This window comes from Gorilla gorilla, chromosome 3 (genome assembly GCF_029281585.2).
Source record: "Gorilla gorilla gorilla isolate KB3781 chromosome 3, NHGRI_mGorGor1-v2.1_pri, whole genome shotgun sequence".
Lineage (NCBI taxonomy): Eukaryota > Metazoa > Chordata > Mammalia > Primates > Hominidae > Gorilla > Gorilla gorilla.
Genome location: NC_073227.2, coordinates 60,991,043 through 61,016,829, shown reverse-complemented (window position 1 = coordinate 61,016,829; position 25,787 = coordinate 60,991,043). Strand labels below are relative to the sequence as shown.

The window sequence follows — 25,787 nt, the reverse complement described above, 5'->3', positions numbered from 1 at the left end:
TTTTATTCTTCTGCCTTTGAATTCCATAGATGATGATATTTGCCACATGCAATGAGTACTTCTCTATTTAACTTACCCTCCACCATTGTAAGGAGTTTGACTTAGCTAAACCTATACCTTAAACTTGAAACTCTCCTCCTCTTGGTTTCTATGGCATCAGACAAGCTGTTTTACTCTGTCCGTCTCTATGAAGCACTGCTTTGTCAGTTCTGATGGCTTCATATTCTCTTCCCACAGCAATGTATGAATGATTCTTCATGAATGCTCACTCCTGATCCTTCTTACTTCTCTCCATTTCTTTCTGTATTTTTGTTTTTTATCCTCCCCTTCTTTCTCCCTCTTTCTGATACTTCTTCCTTCGTGGTGTCAATTAACAACCATCAGGGTGACAAATTTATATCTCCAACCCTTATTTCTCTCCAAAGAATCCTTTCATTTTTTATAACAAACTGTTTAGCCCTTTGTTTGCATTTTATTGTTACATAAAAATTAGCATGTTTAAAATTGGCCCTTATACCACATCTACCCCCAAAGGCATTAACAAAAACATATATCAACAAATAAACATATTATTAATCAAACCAAAAGATCAAACTGGTTTGATCTCTTTCTGGTTTCTTTGAACTATTACTAAATCTTTCTTAACTTCTGCTTGTTCATTAATTACCAGATACTTTTGTGTTTCTTTTATGTTTCTCACCATACATCAATTATTTTTATCCAACACTCACCTATATGATTCAAATCTGTATAATCAAAATGGTGGAATATGGTTCATAGCATTTTAACTGTTCTCTCGGCCATCTATGTACTCATAGTAAATATCTAAAATATCATTTTTATGATGTTTCCTTGATCAAAAACTTTACAGAGTCCTGCTACCTTTGGAAGAAAATTCTTAAATGCTCAGTCTAGCATTCAGAAGCCCTTCTAATCGGAGTCTAACAATTATTCTCACTCTTAATGTGCCAGTTTGGGAACTCTCACAGATACAGTATTGGAGGAAGAGTCCACAATTACTCAGAAATAAGGGTAAAAACAGAGTAACTTTAGACTGGCCAAAGTATTAAATTTGAGAAAAAATATAAAATTCTGGTAGTGTCAAATTCTTCATTTTTAGTAATTTCCAAGACCTAAATTAACAATGTGCTAAAATAGCGCACCTCTGTGTAGAAAAATATATTGCATTAAAATAATTGCTAATGACATTCAAAAGACTGTTAATATGCTAAGTTAATACATTTTATGAGCATATAAGTAACGGGAAATAACAAACATTAAGATTCTATGTGTTTATCTAATGTCCTCTGAAATCAGATCATTTTCGTATAAAAAGCAATCAGAGCCTATTTTGTGAGGAAGAATTTAAAGAATATATTTTTGTTTATTATTTTAATTTAATTTATTTATATAATTTTATTATTATTATTTTAAATTTACAATATTTTCTAAAGTCCTTGATAGGTTTTACATTTTCTTTTTTTTGTGGAGACAGGGTCTCACTTTGTCACTCAGGCTGGAGTGTAGTGGCATGATCTTGGCTCATTGCAACCTCTGCTGCCAGGGCTCATGTGATCCTCCAGCCTCAACCTTCCGAGTAGCTGGGACTACAGGCGTGCGCCACCACCTATGGCTAATTTTTGCATTTTTGTTGTTGTTGTTATTGTGAAGGGGTTTCACCATTTAGCCCAGGCTGGTCTGAAACTTCTGAGCTCAAGTGATTCGCCCATCATAACCTCAGGTTTTAATTATTAACTGTTTCACATGCATGAATTAATTTGTGAGCTATTTCTAATAAGAAATGATTCATCAAGATTTTTGAATTGTTTATTCTTTTGTTGGACCTGAGGACATTAATGATATCATTAATTATATTAACTCAGGTGAAAATAAATAATTTACAGGGTACTGTCAATGCCTTCATGCTTGTTGGTTTGTTTAGGAGTGAGAAAAAAATATTTAGGTCAAGTAGGAGATATGGTAATCATGTTAGCATATTGTTAAAATTTTAATCTTTAAGATATATACCTTTAGTTATGCATGTTTCTCATTTTCTTATGTTTAAGAAAATTAGTTTATTAATGATGCTGTTTTGGAAAAATAGCTGGGAAATATCACGGGAACACTTAAAAGAAAATATTGAAGCAATGTAACACATTATGGTGAAAGGTCATCAACTATAAAAATTAATATTCTGACAAATTTACAAGAAAAAAACAAACAAACCCATCAAAAAGTGGGCAAAGGATATGAACAGACACTTCTCAAAAGAAGACATTTATGCAGCCAAAAAACACATGAAAAAATGCTCACCATCACTGGCCATCAGAGAAATGCAAATCAAAACCACAATGAGATATCATCTCACACCAGTTAGAATGGCGATCATTAAAAAGTCAGGAAACAACAGGTGCTGGAGAGGATGTGGAGAAATAGGAACACTTTTACACTGTTGAGGGGACTGTAAACTAGTTCAAGCATTGTGGAAGTCAGTGTGGCGATTCCTCAGGGATCTAGAACTAGAAATACCATTTGACCCAGCCATCCCATTACTGGGTATATACCCAAAAGACTATAAATCATGCTGCTATAAAGACACATGCACATGTATGTTTATTGCGGCATTATTCACAATAGCAAAGACTTGGAATCAACCCAAATGTCCAACAATGATAGACTGGATTAAGAAAATGTGGCACATATACACCATGGAATACTATGCAGCCATAAAAAAGGATGAGTTCATGTCCTTTTTAGGGACATGGATGAAATTGGAAATCATCATTCTCAGTAAACTGTCGCAAGAACAAAAAACCAAACACCACATATTCTCACTCATAGGTGGGAATTGAACAATGAGAACACATGGACACAGGAAGGGGAATATCACACTCTGGGGACTGTTGTGGGGTGGGGGGAGGGATAGCATTGGGAGATATACCTAATGCTAGATGACGAGTTAATGGGTGCAGCACACCAGCGTGACACATGTATACATATGTAACTAACCTGCACATTGTGCACATGTACCCTAAAACTTAAAGTATAATAATAATAAATAAATAAATAAATAAATAAAAGAGCTTTGTAAGCTGGAAAAAAGTAATATTCTTTAGTAAATAATAATGTTTCTTAAAAAAATCATTATACATTTGCATCATGCCTGGAAATTTTAAGGCAGCATATACTGAGAAGTCACATTTTTAACTTCACTTTGCTTCCCACGCTCCTGGTTGTAGACCCATGTTACGTGGATATTCTCTAGACTTTATTGCCTCAGCTATATGTGTGAAGAGTTCATCACTGAAGGTTAAAATAATTGCAAGAGCCAGATTATAAGGCTACAGGTCAGAGTAAGAATTTGGGATCCTTCTCTCACAGCAATAGGTATCTATAAACTTTCTTAATCAGGGTAACTTAACCAAAGGCATAATTTTTAATAAGTAATGTAAGTATGTAAGAATCAGTGGAAACATTAAAAACAGTATGGTAGGCAAATAAGTGCATGAAAAGATGCTGAACGTAATTAGCTAACAGTGATTTTCAAAATAATGAGATATCACTACCCGCTTATTCAAAATGACTGACAAATAAGTAAATAAATAATGACAATTCCAAATGCTGACAAGGATGTAAAGAAACCAGATCAATCATCCATTGCTGGTGGAAACGGAAAATGATACAGCCATTTTGGAAAACATGTTGGCAGTTTCTTACAAAATTAGATATACAATTACTGTACAATCCAGTGTTGTACTTTTGGAAATTCATCCTAGGGAAATAAAAACTTACTTTGACATAAAAATCTGTATACAAATGTTTACAGTATCTTTATTTGTGATAGCAAAAACTGTAATCAGCCCTGACATCCTTCAACAAATTAATGGTGGTTAAACAAATTGTGGCACATACATATTATGGAATATTATTCAGTAATAAAAATAAACAAACTTGATATACACCACAATCTGGATCAATCTGCAGGGAATCATGCTAAGTGAAAAAAGCCAATTCCAAATTAAAAGGCACGTACTGCATGTTTCTATTTATAAAACATTTTTGAAATGTGAAAACGTTATACATGAATGGCAGATGAATGGTTTCCAGGGCTTAGTGATAACACATTTGTTCTTAAAGGCAGTGGGTGTGCATATAAAAAAGCAACACAAGGGATCTTTACGGTATTGGGATTGTTTGGTAACTCGAGGTCGGTGGTAGATACACAAACTTGTACAAGTGACCAAATGGCGTAGAATCTAATACACATACATATCCACATACACATTTACAAAGGAATACAAGAAAACAGGATTAAGATCTGTGGATTGATTGCATCAATGTCAAATGTTCTGGTTGTGATATTTTACTATGGTTCTGTAAAATATTACCATGGTGAAAACTAGGTAAAGTGTATAAGAGTGGTCTGCATTGCTGTTACAATTACATGCAAATCCACAATTATCTCAATACAATTTTTAATAAAAAACACAATATCATTATTTCCTCATTCAGACTACACAGATTTGAGACAAATAGATATAGTTGGATAAAAGGAAGTGATGCATTTTTAAAAATTAAAAGAATCACAAATGTGATTGATAAATCTTGGGCATGTAAAGGTTAAGATAGATTCTGTTACAGTCTCAAAGCTTCAAGATAAATTATGTTAAAAGAAACCAGAAAAGGGTCTAACGAGTTTGGCTGAATGGTTTTATTCATGGTAAGTTTCTTTGTTGATATATTGTTTTGTTTTGTTTTGTTTTGTCACTGCTGTTGAGAATGGCGGTAATGTAAAAAATCAATTTTAAATATATTATTTTTATGCACGATAAAATTAAAATGAAGAAGTTAACAGTTATAAGACATAAACTAAAGCATGGCAGAGGAAGAATAATTGGAGATTTTCTACCCAAATCTTCATATTAAATAGTTTTTCTAAAAAAAACTTTTGCATTCCTGTTGGTACTACTGTTTGCATTTCTCTTTAGGGCTATATTTTGACTTACAAGATAATGTCAATGAAAAATAAAAGCGCTCATAACATTTTAACTTTTTGTTGACAAATGACTGAAATGTAATATAAATTAGTAAAAATAAATTATATAAAAATGCAAAAAAGTGTCAACGTTTCATTATTTGTATCATCCTTATGAATTGAACAGGCAATTGGAAAATTCTTTTTAAAAAGTATACTCAGGGAAATTTTAAAATAATTTCCTATTCCTACATACCTGACTGATAAAATCAATTTTTCTTAGTACAGATGGCTCATTAAAGCCAGAACTCTTTAACTATGACGTACCAAATAAAAATCACTGATAGCTTAATGAGGAAAAATACAAATATGTTGGGAAATAATAAATGTACATAAAGAATGAAATTATGATATGAAGTAAATAATTGCCCAGTAAAATAATTAATGTGGATTTCAGAAAATACTACAAAAATACAATACAAAAGTTCTGAAAAAAAAGTATTAATTTAATTATCATTGTGTATCTTCTTTGATTCTTTATTAGACAATAGGCCTTGAGAAAGAAGGGATTATTCCTTAGAATTATTTGAGTCACTTATAGCATCTTGAGCTAAAAAGAAACCCTTTGATGGCTAGAAATTAAATAAAATCAATTTTAAAATAATAAGCAAAATTAGGCTGGGCACGGTGGCTGACGCCTGTAATCCCAGCACTTTGGGAGGCCAAGGCGGGCAGATCACCTAGGGTCGGGAGTTTGAGACCAGACTGACCAACATGCAGAAACCTCGTCTCTATTAAAAATGCAAACTTAGCCAGGCGTGGTGGTGCACGCCTGTGATCCCAGCTACTTGAGAGGCTGAGTCAGGAGAATCGCTTGAACTCAGGAGGTGGAGGTTGTGGTGAGCCAAGATAGCTCCATTGCACTCCAGTCTGGGCCATAGAGTGAGACTCTCTCAATATAAATAAATAAACAAGCAAAACTATTACTCTAAAATGCTCTTTGAAACAAATATTCCATATTTTAGAATTAAACACAGTATATTCCTTTTGTCTGGAGAGAAGTTTCCATGTGTTACTCATGCTGATTTCTTCAGGGCCTTAGCAAAGCCTAATATGTTATAGGTGTTCAATAAACTATTGTTGTTGAATTATATTCAGAAAATATTATACATAAAGATCAAAAGGGAATTGATATCTAATAGATACTCTCTACAAATAATACATTAATTCTTTAAAAAGTTTTTAGATATATTTGCACATATATGAGTAGAAAATAAGATTTTACTCTCGTAGCTAGGAGGCAGTATGATATTGAAGTATTTTCATTAGCTATTAAAAATAATGCTACAATCTACTTCAGTAGTAAAAAAACAGTGGGAGATATTTCTTTTTCTCTAGAAATTATATAGGAAAAGTTTTAAAAGTAGCTTATTTCAGGTAAAACTTTGTAAAAGTAAACAGGAAATGATTAAGTATTAGTCCTCTAAGTCATCCGATTGAGTTTTGGTGTGCCTGGCAGCTACCATTTAATACATATGTAAATGATAGAATATTGAAAAGCCTGAAGAAAAACCAGTTGCTGAACGTGCCAACATCCTAAAACTGAATAGAATTTACAGTTTTTTTTTAAATGGGATTTTTCATTGGTATAGTTATCAAAGCACTCAAGCATAGTTTGAGATTTCATTTACGGCTTTGTTCCCAGAGTTGGTAGACCACATAAGCAATATTTATTACTAATTGTACCTAAATAGAATCAAGTCTTGTTAAGATGGCTAACTTATATAGCATACCTTTTTTCCTACATCTCTTTTAGTTTCAAGGTGCAGGATTAAACAATCCATTACTAATATTATGAGAATTTTCAGACTAATATCACATGTTCCTATTAAATCTAGTAAGAAAAGAAAATTTTCTGAATAGCATTAGAAGTTCAAATTTCAGTAGCTTCAGTTAAACTTCACTCATGGATTTTCCTTTGCGTAGAAAACAAATTTATAATTTTTTACAATGGCACACTTTTCTGTATAAAATTCAGTGAAACAACACTTAGAAAGCTATTTTAAAGGAATAAAAATATTTTTAAATAATTCACTTAAATATGCTTTAAAAAGAAGATCTTGATTTTCAAAGGGGGTGTATAATATAGTTTTATTCACATTTTAATTTAATAACTCTTCTGATTCTTACAAAGTAAATTCATAACTAAATTATCATTTCATTGATTTTTGAAAAAAGGAAACATGCATTTTATTTTCTTTATTTTAAAATTACTAATTCTTATGTAACTTGGCTTAAAGCAAATACACACACACACAGACACACATATATACTTCTGACATTTCACAATACTGTGTATTTCCTCACAAATAACTTTAATGGCGTCTATTTCTGTCTTCTAATTCTTCTTTCAATGTGTTTAGGGCAAGTAAGTAACGTAAATATTTTGTTGAAATTAAAGGAAAATATTTTATGCTATTTTATAGAGAAAAAAGTGATTCAAAAAGGGTGCTCCAAAAAATATTCCCAGATTCTCCACTTAAAGACAGTGCCAGAGATTTAATATATTTTATGAGATCAGATTAGTTCCTGAGAGCACCATTTTCTTGCCAAACTCACTGCTAAAGAAAGCTCCCTGTGGAATTTTCAAAGAAAGACTAAACCTAGTAGCCTAGTTCAATAAAACAACTAAAAAAGTAAATGGGAATAATTCAATAAAGTATGGCAGCAGTAGAAAGAAAGTCTTTAAAAGCAAGTTTAAACATTTTTAAAGTATCTCCTGAAGTACCAACTCCCAGAAGACTGAATGCAATGAGGAGCACAGACCAACGTGTTAACCTGCCGACCTACCATAATAGCATGACAGATGCTTCCTACCTGAAGGGGTCATGCCTGGGAGAGAGAGAGGGAGAGTGAGACTGACAGAGTGCCCAGGGAGGGTATTGATCCACTGACTCTTTTCTGGTAACCATTACCGAGACATGAGTTGACAGTAATTAAAATGACTTACACACTGGGGTGGTTTCAAACTCAAATCTTCGACTGAAGACACCATAGCCTGCTGCTGTACGTGCTCGAATTTGGAAGACATAAACTGAAGCTGGTTTCAAGCCCTCTGCAGTAATAGTTGTCTCTTTAGATTTGATAATCGTGTAGCTGGTCTCTTGGTCCTTGGGATGCACATGCATATACAATAAAAAAGACAGCATATAAATTACTAATGACAGCAAAATTTAGAACCATAGATCAGAAAATGAATCAGAAACCAAAGGACTCTATTAGTACAAATATAACATTTTAGAAAACCCTACACATCCTAGGTGTGCTATTTACATAGAACATTAAAGTCTTTTCTAGAACTCAGGGTGGTGGGTGACATACTGTCCACCCATCCAGAATACATGTCTTCGGCAGTAATAAATTTCTAAAACTTTGAAAACATAATGTTGTAGGAGACCGATTATTTTACAGACTCTATTTTAGTATTGTTATTTTTGTGCTTTTTTTCCCTCCAATATAGTTAATCGGAGCATATCTAACATACTGCCTATTCATACAGAAAGTTAACAACATCTCCCATTCTGTGAGGTAAGACTTATGCTTTAACTCATTAGTGAATTCAATTTCTAATTCTATTTAGTTCTTAAGGTAAGAAATTAGTACTTCACTGGTGAAATTTAATTTCAATTCACTAAGTCTAAATAGAAAGCATTAAAGAAAAATGCAGATAAGCAAAGTGTTTTTATTTATCTTTGAAAATGTCCTGATTTGGAGGGGCTAGGTTAATGGAGATGTAGTAGGAAAAAAATTACTGGAAAGATAGTTTTAGGAACTGAAACAAAGAGGAACTTTTTATTTTGATGCCAACAAAAGTTTAGACTAACCATCCATAGCTCCTCATTATCTCTGTGAAGTTACTACACCAACTTTACCATGGATACAGAAATCACATGCTCAAATATAACGGGTCAATTTTTGCTTTTATATTCAGTTTCCTTATCAGTAAAACTGGGTAGAGACTTGCTTGGGTTTCCTCACAGAGATGTTGTAAAAATATAACAGGTAACATATGTGAAAACAGTTAATAAACTACAATATATGTTTTAATTTTCATAATTATTTTAAATATTTGTATTTCTTTCTTATATGTAATGTCAAAGTTAACTACCACTAATACTATCTAAAATATACAATCTATAAACATTTTTCTTTTAAAGCAATTTACCATTCCTTTTGTAATATGTTTAAACATATAAAATGATCTTAGAGTTAAGTAGGTCCAAAATTCTCTCTAAATAGGTATGGTATAATTTATAAGCCAAATAGCACATTTTCTGATTCATCCTAGGCAAATGATTGATCTCTAATTTTTTAAAAATTTTTTAAAAATTTTTAATTTTTTAAATTAATTTAATTATCTAAACTTTCATATATTTAGGAAATTTTATTAAATTTGAGCTAAGGATTCAAAGTAGGTAATTAAATCTTATAAAACTTTACCTAATAATACCAGTAAATTTCTTCATTGACAAACGTGTATTGCTCTTCCATTATCCACTCTATTACCCCTTCTGTATGCTAGGATCATAGCAGTAAAAAGCAAATAATTTCTTAATGTGTTCCTTTTAACAATTGTAAACAGCTTCTATAAACTATGAGAGTTACTAATTTTTCTGAGAATGCACAGGTTCTTGATGGAATAAACCTGATAATATTATTTATTATTTCTCCATATTATTGAAAAATATTATTTTCCCATATTGTTTAAAAGCAATATTTCTCAATAATATTCGACTTTTCAGTCTGGCTATGATTGCAGTAGTAACTCTCAGTAAGTAAGTTAAATGTCTGTTTGCTGATATTTGTTTAAAGAAAATTTAACTTAAAGAAAAAATCTAGTCAAAATTTAAGTATAAAATTCTGATAGACTTTATAAAATTTTCATTTTTACATAAAGGATTAACGTTTATAATATAAACAATTAAAAGAAGGCCTCAATGACAGCATTAGAATTCCAGCCATATTATTAAGTAGATGAGAAAATGTGGGTAAACAACTCTGAACCTCAGTTTTTTCTTCCTTAAAATGGAGATAAAATTATTTACCAAGAATATTGGAAGGAGATAGAGATAAAAATAATACATGTACCACCAAGCATAATCTCTACAAAATAGGTTCTAGGTAGAATGGATTACTTTTAACTCTATAGCATGATGGTAAGTTCTCCCATTGAAAAGTAAAAAACAAAACAATTTTTAAAAGCTTCCACAGTTGTAAACACTAACTACTGAAGGTACAATGAATACATTTTGTAAAAATATTAGAAATTGATACTTGTTGCCAAAAAGGAAAAATATACAAGGAAACTGGACTGCTGCTCCTTGAAATAATGTGTGATCTAATATCAATTGCAGAACATTCTGTCTGATTTAACTGTTAACGTTATGTATGTCTCAGTTGTTCCTTAGCTAGAGTTTAATTGTACGTTGGCTCTCTCTGAGTTTGCCATACATAAGTTATTGAAGAAAATTTAGGGAAGCATATATCTAGTGGATCAAAACCAACGAATACACATTGTGAATCATCTAAGCATCTTCCAAAATTTAATTACGTTTCATTCCTTTAAATCACTCTCATATTGTAATTTTCTACATATCACAAACTTTATGTAAAGATTGTCAACACCCACAATTGCCCTGCTGCCAAGTCCTTGGTCAGGGCAGTGACTTTTGCGGCCTTCGTGCCCCAGCTGAGCAAATGAGCTACATTCCCCAGCTGCTTAGCAAACACTGTTCACATGCAGTGACGGGACGGCCTCAGCAGAAGGAGCCAGCTGGCAAACACCCAGCCAAGGGGCAGCTTCCCTTTGCCTCTGCCTTTAATTAAGAGATGGCAATGAGCCCATCGTCACACGGTAGCAGAGAAGCCCAATGACCTCTATTAGAGCAGGGCAATCACAGGCAGAAATGCCAGCTGGCAAATGCATGTGCCCTGGAAAGCTCTGCCACCTGTGTCTGGCCAAAAGCCATCCAATAAATGGTGGTGTCATTCTGAAAGCTCAAAATCAGCTCTGAAAACCTATCAGGACCCCTAACTCAATACATGGTATAAAAACTCATGACCCATTTTTTTTATAAATGAAAGTCTTTAAAAAATCTTTATAGGTATAATGTAGATATGCTCAAATATTTGGCTCACACACGATGGTCCAGGAATTAATACTTCTATTTTAAAAAGGAAAACACTGACAAAAATAATCACTTCCACCAATATATTATATAAAGATTTTTCTGCTTTTAATGAATGTAAATAGGCAACTTATTATTAATTTATTGGAAATATGTTTAGAAACCTTTTTCCCAAGTCACTTTTTCTTAATTTGAGTTATACAGATCATATAATGGAATACTACAGCATTAAATTTGAACTATTAAATATAAGACCAAATCATACTGAGATAAATGTAACTCAAAAAAAATTAAACTATAAAGAAAATAATATCACAATGTGGATAAATATTTAATAGAAACTCCTCCCTACCACTTGTTGAATAACTCTTTGTTGTAACAGAAGCAGCAACTTTTTTAGAAAAGATAAATTCTTCTTAATATTGAATATTACATACATAATGAAACTAATGCATATGCTGGGAAGTGGTGACAAAAATATCAAAGGTTATTCATAAGGGGGAAAAAATAGGATGCTTTCCTCAAGGACAAAAAAGAAAGCCAGCATTAATCCAGCTAGTTGATTCAGAGATAAAAGAAAATGTAAGTACTTGTTAAACTTTTAGTCTCCCAGCTATTAACCCTTATTGCATCTCAGATAGTCAAATATACAGTTTTTGGTGATTGGATGTTTTACAATTCTATTTTGCATTTTACCTTCTTTTAAAATCAACTTTAATCACAATGAAAATTGAGAAACAATGTTCACAACAGAATTCAGCATGTGTTAATATATATTTATATAACTCTACATAGCTTTGCATCAGTATAGAGTAACAAAGGTTACAAAAACTTGAATAAGAAATATAAACCTTAATTTTACAAATTGTTTTTTGACATAGCCTAGGTTTAAATTGTAGGCCTCTGGAATTTGCAATGCTGTTTTTTACTACTAATCTCACGGGAACAGTAATCAGTGAGAAAGTTTAACGTCACTATATTCCACTTGATTAACTACAGTTTTGTTGACAATAAACAGTGTTAACCATATCCCAACATAACTTTGTCTCAGAGGTATTCTCTAAGAGCATTCTTGGTGAATAATGTATTTAATAACCTATTTTTGAAATATGTGTCATCATTTATGTTTCCTAATTATCTGATAGTTGTATTTAATACTACCAGTAAGACATTCCTAGAAAGATGACTATTTCAAAAATCGTTGACTATTTATCTACTAGTAAAATCAATATATGAACATTGCGGAAACATTAAAAACCTGTAAATATGTAGATAGCCTTTCTCCATCACTCCCCGTTGTTTTATTCTTTGTTGTATTTTTACACAGGCAATTGTTGAATCAATGAATGAAAGAAGAAAATTTATTTTTGAATTTTGTATACTGTGACAAATTAAAATTCAATACACTTACCTAAACTCTTTTTTTTTTTTTTTTTTTTTGCTTCGAGACTGAGTTTTGCTCTTGTTGCCCACACTGGAGTGCAATGGCGCGATCTTGGCTCACTGCAACCTCCGCTTCCTGGGTTCAAGCAATTCTCCTGCCTCAGCCTCCTGAGCAGCTGGGATTACAGGTGCCCACTATCACATCCAGCTAATTTTTTGTATTTTTAGTATAGACACGGTTTCACTATGTTGGGCAGGCTGGTCTCGAACTACTGACCTCAGGCGACCCACCTGCCTCAGCCTTCCAAAGTTCTGGAATTATAGGCATGAGCCACCGCACCCGGCCCTAAACTCTTTTATCTATGCATGTATATATGTATATATGTAGTTGCACTTTTAAGGAATTTTCATTAATAGGACATTAGCATTTTTCATGATGGTGAGGAGAACCATTTATTCTCCCTCTCTTTTCCAATGCCCTAGCCTGGGCAAGTTCTTAGGTATTGTAAAGTAAGATTTTGTATTTCCTACCATCCCTTTTACTCTTCCAGAAAAAACGAAGGAGTGATGTCTCTGTGAGTCTGGAAAAGCAATTGAGTAAGTAGCGTGGTTCAGTCCTTCTCTTCTTTTTTGGGATCTGCATGTCTGCATTTTTTACTTGTTCATTTCTATTCCTACCTCCATAGGACCAATATTTCTGGCTCAGACTCTCCAACCCACTTCTCAAAGGCTGGTTTGGGTACCCATCTATCTTTAGCTCCTCTTTTAGAACTCAGGTTGTCCTAAGGTGTGTATGCCATTCAGATCCAGCCAGTAGAAAAATCACAGATGAATGGGGCGGGAGTAGTAGGAAGACTCATGGTGGCTACCTATCTAAGCCACATACTCCAGCCCAGTTTTAGAAATTAGAAGCTTTTTCAGCTTCCATCTGTATGACTCTTTCATCAATAGCTCACTTGCTTGTGAATTCAGAAAAGAGGAAAAGAGTTTATTACAACCTTGAGACCTCGATAGCTATTACGGTAAAATGTTTAAAAGTGGCTATAAGAGACTCAGAGAACAAGGGGAAATCAAGAAAATATAGGGAACGTGATGCATACATTTTTTATTTTTTACCTGAAATTTAAACATAAATTTTATACTACAGTGCCAGACGTTTGCTAAGAATCTTTAAAAAATGTATGTGATATATGTGTCTCATCTTTTTTCCTATCTCCTTAACAGTATAGGTGTTATGTTGAGTTACTGGCCATAAGCACACATTTCTCTGTTAGCACACTGCAGTCACTACTGAAAGTCTATAGCTTAAGTATTTGTAACACTTTCAAATGTCCTATGACTTCATCTTTTAATGCTGTGCAACTCAGTTAAGCCAATATTAGACTATCTGGCTATATCTAAGCAGTGTAAACTATTTGGCAGCAGCAGAACGTGAATAGAGAGCTCCCTGTACACTTCTAGCCTCCATAATTATGACTGCAGAATCAATTGTCATTGATTTATACATAAAATTGCAACATACTCTTCTGCAAATTGGATAATTGCAGTTGCTAAAATGAAAAAAAAAAAGAAAGTGAGGACATTTTTTATTCTGTTAGTCTTACCTTTTCAAAATACTTGATTTCATACTCTAGGATGATTCCATTGGGGCGATCTGGCTCTTGCCAAGACAAAGAGATGCTGTTTTTTGCAATTTTCCCTTTTTTCACATTGGTGACTGGAGATGGAGCTGCAAAATAGTTCAAATAAGGAGCAGTAGGATTAATAAGGCCCTAAAAGTAAACCTGTTATGTTTATTACTTATATTGGCATTTTGAGAACATAGCAATATAAAAAAAAAATCCCAATTAAATTTTAGTTTCTCTATATAAGGTTTAAAGGTTGTGAAGATTTTTTACAAATATAAATCAGCTAAATATCTTCAGGATTTTTTCATAATAAAACTGTATTTTTATTCTATATTTTTTCCAAGTTGTTTAGAAACATAAATTATTTTATTTTATAATTTATAGAATAAAGATATTCTTGATTATTTTATGTATCTTCTACATTTCTAAAATGTATGAGCTCTATATGACATATCCCATTATGCTAATAGATACATGATTATATTACCACATTTGCACAACACAAACTCTCTTTTATAATTTATTATGTTTGAAATTACATGGATCCTAAAATCATTAATAAATGTATATATTAAACATGGACAGGTTCCTTAAGAAACATGCCACCAAAGATATGGTACACTTTAAAATAAGAGCAAATAAAATAAACATTTTTTATTCTCATTTTTCTCATATATTTCCTTAGAAATCATAATCACTTCTGGTGATCATCACAATTTAATATCGGGTCTATGAAACCACTACTTGTCTAACGAAAATAAGACTTATATATCTGCTCTTTCGGGTACGTCTGGATATTTTGAGTTTGCAAAACATCTGAATATTTGAGTCAAAGTTCTTTTTATCAATCTGCTGACATTTGTATAGATAACATGTCTAAAAGACATGGCAACATATAATAGTAATCTATGGGCCTCCTAGTTCACTGTAGTGTTTATTGAAAAGTACTAACATTACTGAAATAGAAACAACAGAGGATTAAGTAAGACAATGAAGTTTTGAATATATTTTGTTCAGTAGTGAATATCTGTATGAATTACCTTGAATCATGAATTATGCTCAATTTCCCATTATCACTACATATGTTGCATAACACAACAGTAAAAATCGCAGAGAAAGACTAAGTCTTCAAAGTTTTCACTCACTTTACTACAGTAAAATCATTTTTTTAGATTTACTTATTTCTTGGAGATAGCTGTCAGTTTTTACCTAATGAATTGGTGGTATTACCACCTTGCTATTCATAAATTATATTTAATATTTATGCTTTATGAAGGCAGGAATTGATTTGGTTTAGTTAACTGCTACATTTCTAAGATGAGAAAATTGTTTAGCATATAGAAATTTAATGAATATTTGTTGAATGAATTGATGGATGGATGGATGGATGGATGAATGGCAAATTCATATATAATTATGTATCATTCAAAACTGAATTTGTCTCATCATAGGTGCACATACTAGGATAATATTAGTTTGGGATTTGTGCTTCATTTCAAAACTTCATCAGTTCTTCAATAAAATAATCATTTGTGGGTAAAGACAACAAATAAATACCAACACAGAAACAGCCTAAGGTGGAATACTTTGTTATTTACTTGCATTCATCAAAGTTAAGCATAAACTATTTCACTTTCAAACACTTAGTTAACAAACGCCAGTGTTTTCCAAACTCAGTTCAGTAGCTAAGAATATGCTTTAAATTGCTGGTTTAGAATGAGGGGAGAAGACCATTTCTGAGCTCAGAATAGGTCAGGGATAATTTCCTCTGTGACAAGAGCATCTTTGCATCTTCTGGGTAAAGCTGATGAAAGTGGGGATGCTGACAGCTCCTGGGGACATAATGATGATGCACAAATTGTGAATGGCAGCAATCCTTCACCACTGCAAGTATTATGCACATTAAAATAACTGTAACCAGGTTTGTCAGCATCAAGGAGCATGCTCAATTTATCTTATTTGTCCCCCTCACTGATACCTTTTGCTCATTCTCTGCCTGCTCAACCTTTTAAGTCTGGTATCAAATGAGAATGATGACTTAGAGCATTTATGATTGTAGAATTTTGATGGGTGATGTCAAATCATAAAACTATTACTGTCCCTGTATAAGGATAGAAAAAAGTACCAAGGAAATCAAGTTGTGAAGAGTATAAAATAATTTCCAAACTTCTGAGTTGTAGCTTCAAGATATGTGGAAATATTCCAAATTCTTTCCATATTGTACCTTCTGTGTTAGAGCTAACCTTTGCATACTAGTATGATATGCAAAATGGAGATCCTCTAGGCTACTACAGTTCCCATTATGAACTGATTGCCTTGTCTGTTTCAAATTTTTAAAGTTTTAAATTTAGAATAGTTTTATTTTTATAGAAAAAAAGATAATAGCATTCCCACATACCTTACATCTCATGTCGCCTATTAGAAATATATTACATTAACACATTATATCTGTCGCAATTAATTAACAAATACTGGCAGATTATTATCAATTAAGGTCCACAGTTTATTCAGATTTCCTAAGTCTTTAGTTAATGTCCTTTTTCTGTCCTGAGATTCCATCCAGCAAACCACATTAATTTAGTCATCATGTTTTCTTAGGCTCCTCTTGGTTATGGCAGTTTTTCAAAGTTTCCTTGATTTGATGACCTTGACACTTTTGGAGCACACTGGTTGGGTATTTTGTAAGCTGTCTCTCAATTGGGATTAATTTAATGTTTTTTCATGATTAAAACGGAGTTGTGGGTTTTTTGGGGGATGACCACAAAGGTAAATTGCCAATCCTATTACATCGTATTGAAGGTACACACTATCTACATATCATCACCGTTATGTTACCTTGATTTCCTGAGTGACATAGTGTTTACTGTTTCTCCATTATAACATTGTTTTCCCCAGCATTCAATATTGTACTTTTTGGAAGAAAGTCACTATTTGCAGCCCACATTTAAGGAGTGGGAATTTATAATTCACTTTCTTGATGGTGGAATATCTACTTAAATTATTAGAAATTCTTCTGCATGGGAAATTTGTCCATTTTTCTTCATTTTTAAATTTATGTAATTATTTACATCAGTATGACATGGATATTTTTATACCTTGGTTTATAGTCAAATACTTTATTTTATTACTTAATTTGCTAATGCTTTGGCCATTGGAAGCTCTTTCAGAGCTCCTATGTCTCTTTGATATACCCCCATCATTATGGGTTTGTCTGTTTTTTTGTTTTATTCTACATTATTTTCTTATCTTCTGGGACTAAAAGACCAGATACTCTAGGCCCATCTTGCTTATTCACTGCTCCAGTCCTAGAGTCATTCATTTCTGTAAGGAGCACTAGTTTCCTTTATTAGAAAAGGCATTAGAAACCAAGATCTGGGTGTTGAGTGTGTTTCTTGCCACTGAGATGCCATTGCTTCTAAGCCCTCTAACTGACAGGACAAGGACATAAATGTGTATATTAATTTGTGTATATCTATACATACCTATATATAACTACCTATATCTATATTAACCTAAAGATGCATATATACTGATGTTGCGAACTCTAATTAATTATTACATAAATAATTCTAGCTTCCACACCTTACTTATCTGTAACCTCCCACTCTAATGGTGAGTCCCACCATCAGCCATTCAACTGAACTTAATTATTCAGTTCCAGTACATATGTCTAGTATGTACTGAATTGTTCAGAATTGTTCATCTGTGTCTGTTTGACTTATTGATAATGATATAACGTAGAAACCTCTAATATCCCAATGACACAAACAATGATATCAATGATATACAAAATCCTGTCATCAGTTGTATAAAACAATATATCTTCCTTACTTTTCAGATATAGAAACCTAGTTTAAGGCACAGTGTTCCAAGATGGAAAGGCCTGCCATGGCACAGATACGTTGAAGTCTGATAGAATTGACTTCAAGTATTTTGGCAGCCAGCCATTTCTATGTAATTCTGTTAGTTAGGTAACTTTTATAAATGTACTTTCAATCTTTATAATAGGAACAATAATATAAATTCGTTTTTTTAAGGTTGACATCTTATTCTTCAGGTACAATGTCAGGTACAGGGTGGGTGCCAAATAAATACTATTTGTAATAATATCAGTTGTAAAATATTAGAAAATTGTTTAAGAAGTTTTCAATGATGAATTTTCCACAATTCTTTAACTGTTTTATCCTTTATTAGTCAAAATTATTTGTAGCTTCTTCTCTGAACTTGGCACTGCTTTAAAATGCTCGATGAGATCCAAAGGCAAAGTGCTTACACAGATGAGATGCTTTGTTTTCTGCATCCAAGGCTTCATGATTCTAAATTAATAAAAAGTTATGAGTAAATTTCCTTGATTTTATTAATTTTATTAATTAAAATGTTGAGCTTTCTAATGTCAATTAAAACATTGATAGTTACACTTAGTATAGAACAATATCTTCCTCATTCTTTAAAACAAAGTGAACATGATGAAAACATGAATCTCAGCTGTGTCAAATGGAATAAGAAAATACCATTCACGCATCCCTATAAGCCAACACTTTTTGTGTAGGCAGTAAATTATAAATAGAATCAAGTATTGGTTACTTGTATTTAAAAAATAAATAAATAAAACTCCATGCATTTGATTTATATACCCATATTTTAAGTCTCAAAGACTAGAGAGAGGTAAATAAAACAATATTGAAATCTTTTCAGTCTATGACAGTCCATGAATGTGTTAAAAACTTCATCAGATGACACTTTTTAAACTTTCCAACTGAAGTCCCTACACGTCAGTCATGTGTTAGTTCATTTAAACACAAGGTTTAAAAATACATGTATTTTACATTTGATTCTATAGGTTAAAATTTGGCCAAATGAACTGTCAGCATCTGCCAGCTGGAAGCCCCCACTTCTCACTGCTATGCACACTTTATCATATTAAGGTACTTCTTATTAACGAAGCAGGTCATATTAATGAAGCATGTCTAGGCCACTACAGTATTCCAAAACAACACAGAGTTTTAGGCTTCTCTCCAGAAGATTCTGACTCTGTAGGTCAAGTTGGGACCAAGATTCTGTATTTTCAGTAAAGACTCTGGTGGAATCATTTTGTCAGTAAAATTCAGGAAGTAATTAAGGCAAACCATACTAGGATTAATTCTTCTTTTTAAAAAATATTATTATTACTATTTTAAAAATAATAATTATTATTAATGCTTCTTTTATAAAAAATCAAACTTAGAAAGCTGAGTCTGGAAGTTGGATTGGTATTGAGGTTTTCTGAACTGCTGCTGTCTTGAACCAGTGGCTCACTATTGTTGCCTGTTATCCTAATCTTTGTTAGCAACTTTGCCTTTCTCTGAGGATTATTTCTGCTTATATTTGGTATTTTCCTGACCCCTTAGTATTTTTTGGTAATTTGATTTGTTTGTCCATTCATGCATAATTCGGTTTAGTCTGTTGATAATCTATAAAATTAGAAAAATCTTATGTCTGGTTCACTGTTGCTTGCTTAGTCCTTAGAATATTTTTCTGACAACTTCGTAAAATATATAACCGCGTCCACCCTCGTTGAAGACGCCATGATTTTTCTCTTAATTGGACTACTTCTTTACACCTTCCTGGCCTTCAGGGAGTTTTTCTAAGAACAGCCAGTGTGTTATTGTTCATGCTGTAATTTGGTCACGTCACTACCCTGCCTTATGGATTACTAGGTTGTACATGCTCTATCCTCTGCCTAAATTTCTCAAGTCATCAAGTCAACTATCTTTCCTTGATTTTATTTTATCCTTCCTTGATTTTCCCTTTCATGGACATGACCTTCTATATGTTTCTTGAGCACTCTAAATTTGTCCTGCCTCAGACCCTTTACACTTGCATTTCTTTTAGTTTAGAATGTCCTTCCTTATCTTCATCTAAATTGCCCTTCACTTTATTCAAGTCTTTAAAATACAAGTCATATTTTCAGAATTAACTTCCTGACTGATTGACCATTTGTTAATTTCTTATTTTTCTTTATAATGGCACTGCTTGAAATGATATGCTTATTTCTTTACTTGTGTATTGTCTTATATTCTACAGGAATATAGCCTCTATGATGGGAGGTACTTCTACTGTCTTATTTATTGATATATCTCACGTGCCTTGAAAATTCCTGGAGCATAGAATGGCATTTAATTTTTCTAACATGCATAAATTATTTTTCTGGGATTTAAAGCTAATAAAGGATATATAGCACATGGTCCTACTTTATAGTTTTTAAGTCGAATCAATTATTGCATGGATCATTCTAGTCTCCTCACTTTATTTATCTGTAACCTCTTGCTCCAAGAGTGGCTCTCACCACCTGTCATGCGGTTACTTAACCTGTTTAATTTCAGTACAAATGTCTTCAAAGCAATCCATTTTTTATTTGTTTTTGGCATAGCACAATATAGGTAGAACTATATTTGAATCTAGTATATATTGAATATGTATCTGACTTACATATGAATATGACAGGGAATAGTAAAATGAGTAAACAATGTTATTAAAGAATTTCAAGGAAATCTAGAGACTTCTGGAGCAAAGAATAAATAAAGAATTAGAAGTCAAGCGACTACCACCCCTAACTATTTGTATAAAACAAGAGTTACTGGAAAAAAAAGTCCAAGAATATATATGCGTATATACCCACACACAATTTCATATTTATATATAGAGAGACAATTATATGTATAAGTATGTTTAGTAATTATAAAACTCGAGTATTTTTTTTTTTTGAGATGGAGTCTTGCTCTGTCACCAAGGCTAGAGTACAGTGGTGCGATCTCTGCTCGCTGCAACCTCTGCCTCCCGGGTTCAAGCGATTCTCCTGCCTCAGCCTCCCGAGTAGCTGGGGTTAAGGCGCCTGCCACTGTACCCGGCTAATTTTTGTATTTTTAGTAGAGACAGGGTTTCATCATCTTGGCCAGGCTGGTCTCGACTCCTGACCTCGTGATCCACCTACCTTGGCCACCCAAAGTGCTGGGATTATAGGCGTGAGTCACCGCGCCCTGTCCTTGAGTATATTTTTAAGATAAAATATATTACTTCAGTAAAGAGCAGATTTTTGAAATGATGAAAGGTAAAGTATGGTTTTAAATCTATGTGTCTTATGACTCTCTTCATAAGGCTTTCCATTCTTTCACTTCTTCACAAAGGTGGGAAAGGGAAGAGGGAAAAATAGGAAGACAAGCCCTAGCTAATCTAAAAACCTAAGCTACAGTTATAGAATTTCCAGAGAAACATGGGAAATTACAAAACCTACATCCAATGAATTTATCTTTGGTTTATATTTTCTAAGATGAAATAGTATTGGCATTAGCATAGTGAATACATCTTTGATTTTCATGTCTGTCTTTCAGTATTTATCTGAATAATAGTATAATACTGTCTACATTGAATTTTGGTATAATACTGTCTTTCAGTATTTATCTTTACTATCTATGTGTATGATCATGTAACAATTTAACTGCCTCCCACAGACTACACATATATTTTTAAATGAAATGCAGATGTAGATAAATACATATTTTATTTTATATATACATACATACACATACCACATAGACATACGTACATCTCTAAGAGAATCATGTACGTCTTTTGTAGCTGGTTTAATAAATAAAGCTACACATATAGTCATTACTTTGCTGTCTTTGTTTTGGGGTACATATTAGCATTTGAATGTAAGAAAATGAGTAACTAGATTTCCTAAAGTAAATGAGAATTGCAGTTATTGAATTATAAACTTATTCAAAATTATTAACAGAAAAGTAAGGCAGACATAATATACACACTCACAAATGTGCAATATTATACACTTTATATTTTTATAATACATAACATAAATTTTATATACTTACATACTTAGTATATCCTTCTTACTATGTTGTCATTTGATACTGTTGGACCAGGAAAAGTAACTAACAGTGCATTCTCAACACACTTAGTACCTAACCATGTTCTGTACTAAAGAAAGAAGGTATTTTAAAGGTTTCTTTCTCAAATAAAAATTCAATCTGCTCACTCAGACAAAAACCTACAATCACTCCATCTTAAAAGCCTGCAACTGGATCTTTTGATATATGACCTCAGTGAAGTTTTGAAACGACCATTTTACCAAAACCTGGCCTTAAATGTCAGTAGTTCTAGAGAGAGGGTATCTGTTTTAATAAAAAGAATTTATAAACTAAAATGTACCATTCAGTATAGTTTGGTTTTTTTCAAAGACTTGAAAATCACAAAATATTAAAAATTAGTTGCTTCCAGCAGGAAATGAAAGTAACTTAATTGCCAAGTAACTTAATTTCTGGTGTGATTATAGTTCATAGTTGAAATCATACACTTTAAATACTGTTTTGAAGTCACATTCACAGTGATATTAACTTGAAAAGAAAATGACAATAATAAAAATAGAAAACTATATCACTGGCACTCATAGTATTCTGTAAAATAACAGTGCAAATTACAATAACAAATATTAAATGTAACAAGGTGTATAATGGCAACGTGCCTCCTTCTGAATAGCAAAATTAATCTCACACCAAATTAATTGTCATTGAATGTGTTTTCCATTCATTACTTGTTATTATCCTATAATAGAATTTTTAATACACAAAGAGTCCTAAGTGTCAATGATTATTTGATCTTAATAACCACAATCCCCATTTTACAAGAAACAGAATTTAAATAATTTTTACAGTATTGTAGTAAAATAAAATGAGGCTATATCTAGCAGATAGCATGGTGCATTTGGAAAACTTTAATCAGCTCAGTATTATTCAGTTATACTATATTCAAGAGAATATAGTTCCATATGCACTTTTCAATAATGTTTTATCAATATCAAACTTCCATTATGGAATACTGCAGTTTGTTTTACAGGAAATTAAGTAGTAATTAGCTCAGAAACAAATTTTTATAGCTTATGTTTAACAAGAAAAAATTAGTCTCCTCTTATAAATCCACATTAAATAGGGTTTTGGTAACCACAGACTAAGTCACTAACAGTAACAAGGCCATACAGTGCAAACTCTAATTCAGTTGTTAATTATTTCAAAATTTTCACAATTTAAACCAATCTGATCAAGCATTTTTAAAAGCAAAACAAACACATCATAAATATAGAGAACCTATTCATTTTCCTTTCTCACTTCTCATTTGTCTTAGTCTTATATAGCCAAATGAACAACAGAATAATTTAATTCACTAGGAATTGTGATATTACATTATTTATCTATTGATTGTTTAAAGAACCAGATTGAATTTCTATTATACTATTAAAATTCAGGACCACCACATCTTCTCTGCTGAAATATATTCTCACTGATACCATCTGACATGATTTCTTCAAAATCTGAAATTATGCCAGTAGACACAAAAAAATAAACTTTATGGCTACAGAATGACTGGGAGACCTGAATAGTGTTTATCAGCAGCTCTCATAAACATCCCAATCACAATATCTTTAAATAGCATCATTTCTAACAACAACATGACAGCCTGGAACTAGAGAAAATACAGGATTAGTGACTGCAGCTGGTCAACCTTTTAAAGTCCAGAAAAAAAGCCAAATCACAACATTCTGTTCCACACTAGTAATGTTACCAGATATTTAATTTTTAAGCCATGGGACCAATTTTAGTGAATCAAACCACATATTCTTCAGTTGTGGGAAATATCTGCTGCTCAAGTCACATGTAAGGCCATTTTTTACTCAAACAGATCACGCAGAGAAATTTCTAATGCTGATAAAATATATAATTATATATCTATCATTATAAGTTTAAATGACATAAAATCCATATTTTTGTTCCACTGGAACAGTAGTCTAGATTCCTATTTATTTTAAAAAGTAAATAAAATGTAAATAAAACTGGCTGCAAAGTGCCCAAGATGTATTTTGAAAAAAACTCAATTATTAGAAAGAATTAAGTCCAAATTTTGCTTTGAGAATTGTTTAACAAATATTGGCTAAGTGAATGAACAAATAGATGTATGTATGAATACATAGATAATGAGGCTACTGTAATTGCTGTACCATAAGAATACATAATATATTACATTTATAAGAAACATTATGTGCCAGACAGTTTATAGTTTAAGCACTTTATATACATTAACTCATTCAATCTTCCTAACATCATTAGGAAGTAGAAACTATTATCATCCCTTTTTGATGCACAGAAGTTAATTATCCAAGTTCACCCCACCAGGAATTGGCAGACCTTAGCAGTCTTTCTTCAGAGTTTGTATTCTTGAGTATTATTTCATAGAATAATGAAAGAATAGCTCTAAATAGGGTGTTACATTTAATATGTCATCGCACATACAATTACGTTAAAGATTATTCAGATTATCTAATTTCTTCTTTGAGTATATAAATGTCTTAATTTTTGCTCAGTTTCCTTACTGCTTTGCAAAGCTGATTATAAAAAGCAATAGGAGAAACAACTGTCTCTGATAAAAACTAAGCAACTTTTTATTGCACATTCTGTGACATGTAATTGTAAAACTCTTAGTTGTATTACCTAAATCTAAGTTTTACAACTATTTTTGATCTACCATGATACATTTATGTAATAGCATTCAAATATATGAGAAATATCTCTACATACTTCTATACCGATGCAACTTGAAAATTGTCTTCTGAAAATAAGCCAAGACAAATCCTCACAACGATTAACGGTACACACAAAATGACTGCTCTCCGCATGCTGCACCATAGAAAAGATGAACTGTGGATTTTGAGAAATGCCCTGCATGCTAAATGCAAATTCAATTTTCTCTACCACTCGGGAATACACATGTAAACACTTTGAGGCAAATATTATAATACAGATAGCCATAAATATCCTCTAGTTTATATATATTTAAAATTATGTATGCATATATTTCACAAACTTTGATACTTCATGATTAATAAATAATAACTTGTAAAAAGTGACATAAAACATGCATGTGGAGTAACAAAGCAGAGATCTGTAGGACTCATATGTAAGTTTCTTCCTTATTTGTACCAGCACATTCCTTTCCTCAAAACTCAAAACATCTCTTTCTCCATCTCATGGACTTTTAACAGGTCTCCCCACCGAAGAAAAAGTGCTATTGGCAATTCTCCTCTTCCCGTCCTCCCTCCTTTCCTTTTTTCCTAATATTACTGAAAAACTACTGTATGCCAAGCGCTAGTGAGTTGGGCTATCGCAATCAACAATTCCACGTGTCCTGGCCAGTGACCATACAGCTGGGAATATTAAAAATAAATAGTTTGGGAAAAGTATTAGATATCACAGATAGAGAAAGTTAGATCATTCCTCTGAAAATCTATGTACCTGCATTCCATATTATACAACCTTGAGCACAGAGAGTGGCCTCATTTTTCTTTGTATCCTCTATAGCTAGAAAAAGAACAAGCATGTGGTATGTGCCCAATAAAAAAAAAAAAAGATCCAATCCATCAAGAAGACAATGAAACAGGAAAGTGGTATGAGATATTTCTGACAAGTAGTGAAGATGTAATATCATCATTAAAGACATAATAGAATATTAGTTTCTCAAAATTTATGGATAAAACTGACAAATGTCAATTTACTTGTAGACGAACTTTTA

At 32.3% G+C, this 25,787-nt stretch overlaps 1 protein-coding gene across 7 annotated transcripts in view; it reads right to left on the bottom strand.

The window, feature by feature from the left end:
- Positions 1–25,787, bottom strand: part of EPHA5 (EPH receptor A5) — a 351,336-nt gene that overhangs the window by 87,503 nt on the left and 238,046 nt on the right. For all 7 annotated transcript variants that reach the window (XM_019025962.4, XM_019025965.4, XM_019025963.4 and 4 more), the window contains 2 exons: positions 14,151–14,275; positions 7,986–8,145 (listed from right to left, as the gene is read on the bottom strand). In XM_019025962.4, coding sequence (XP_018881507.2) covers positions 7,986–8,145; positions 14,151–14,275 — 285 coding nt within the window. The remainder of the gene's footprint in view (positions 1–7,985; positions 8,146–14,150; positions 14,276–25,787) is intronic.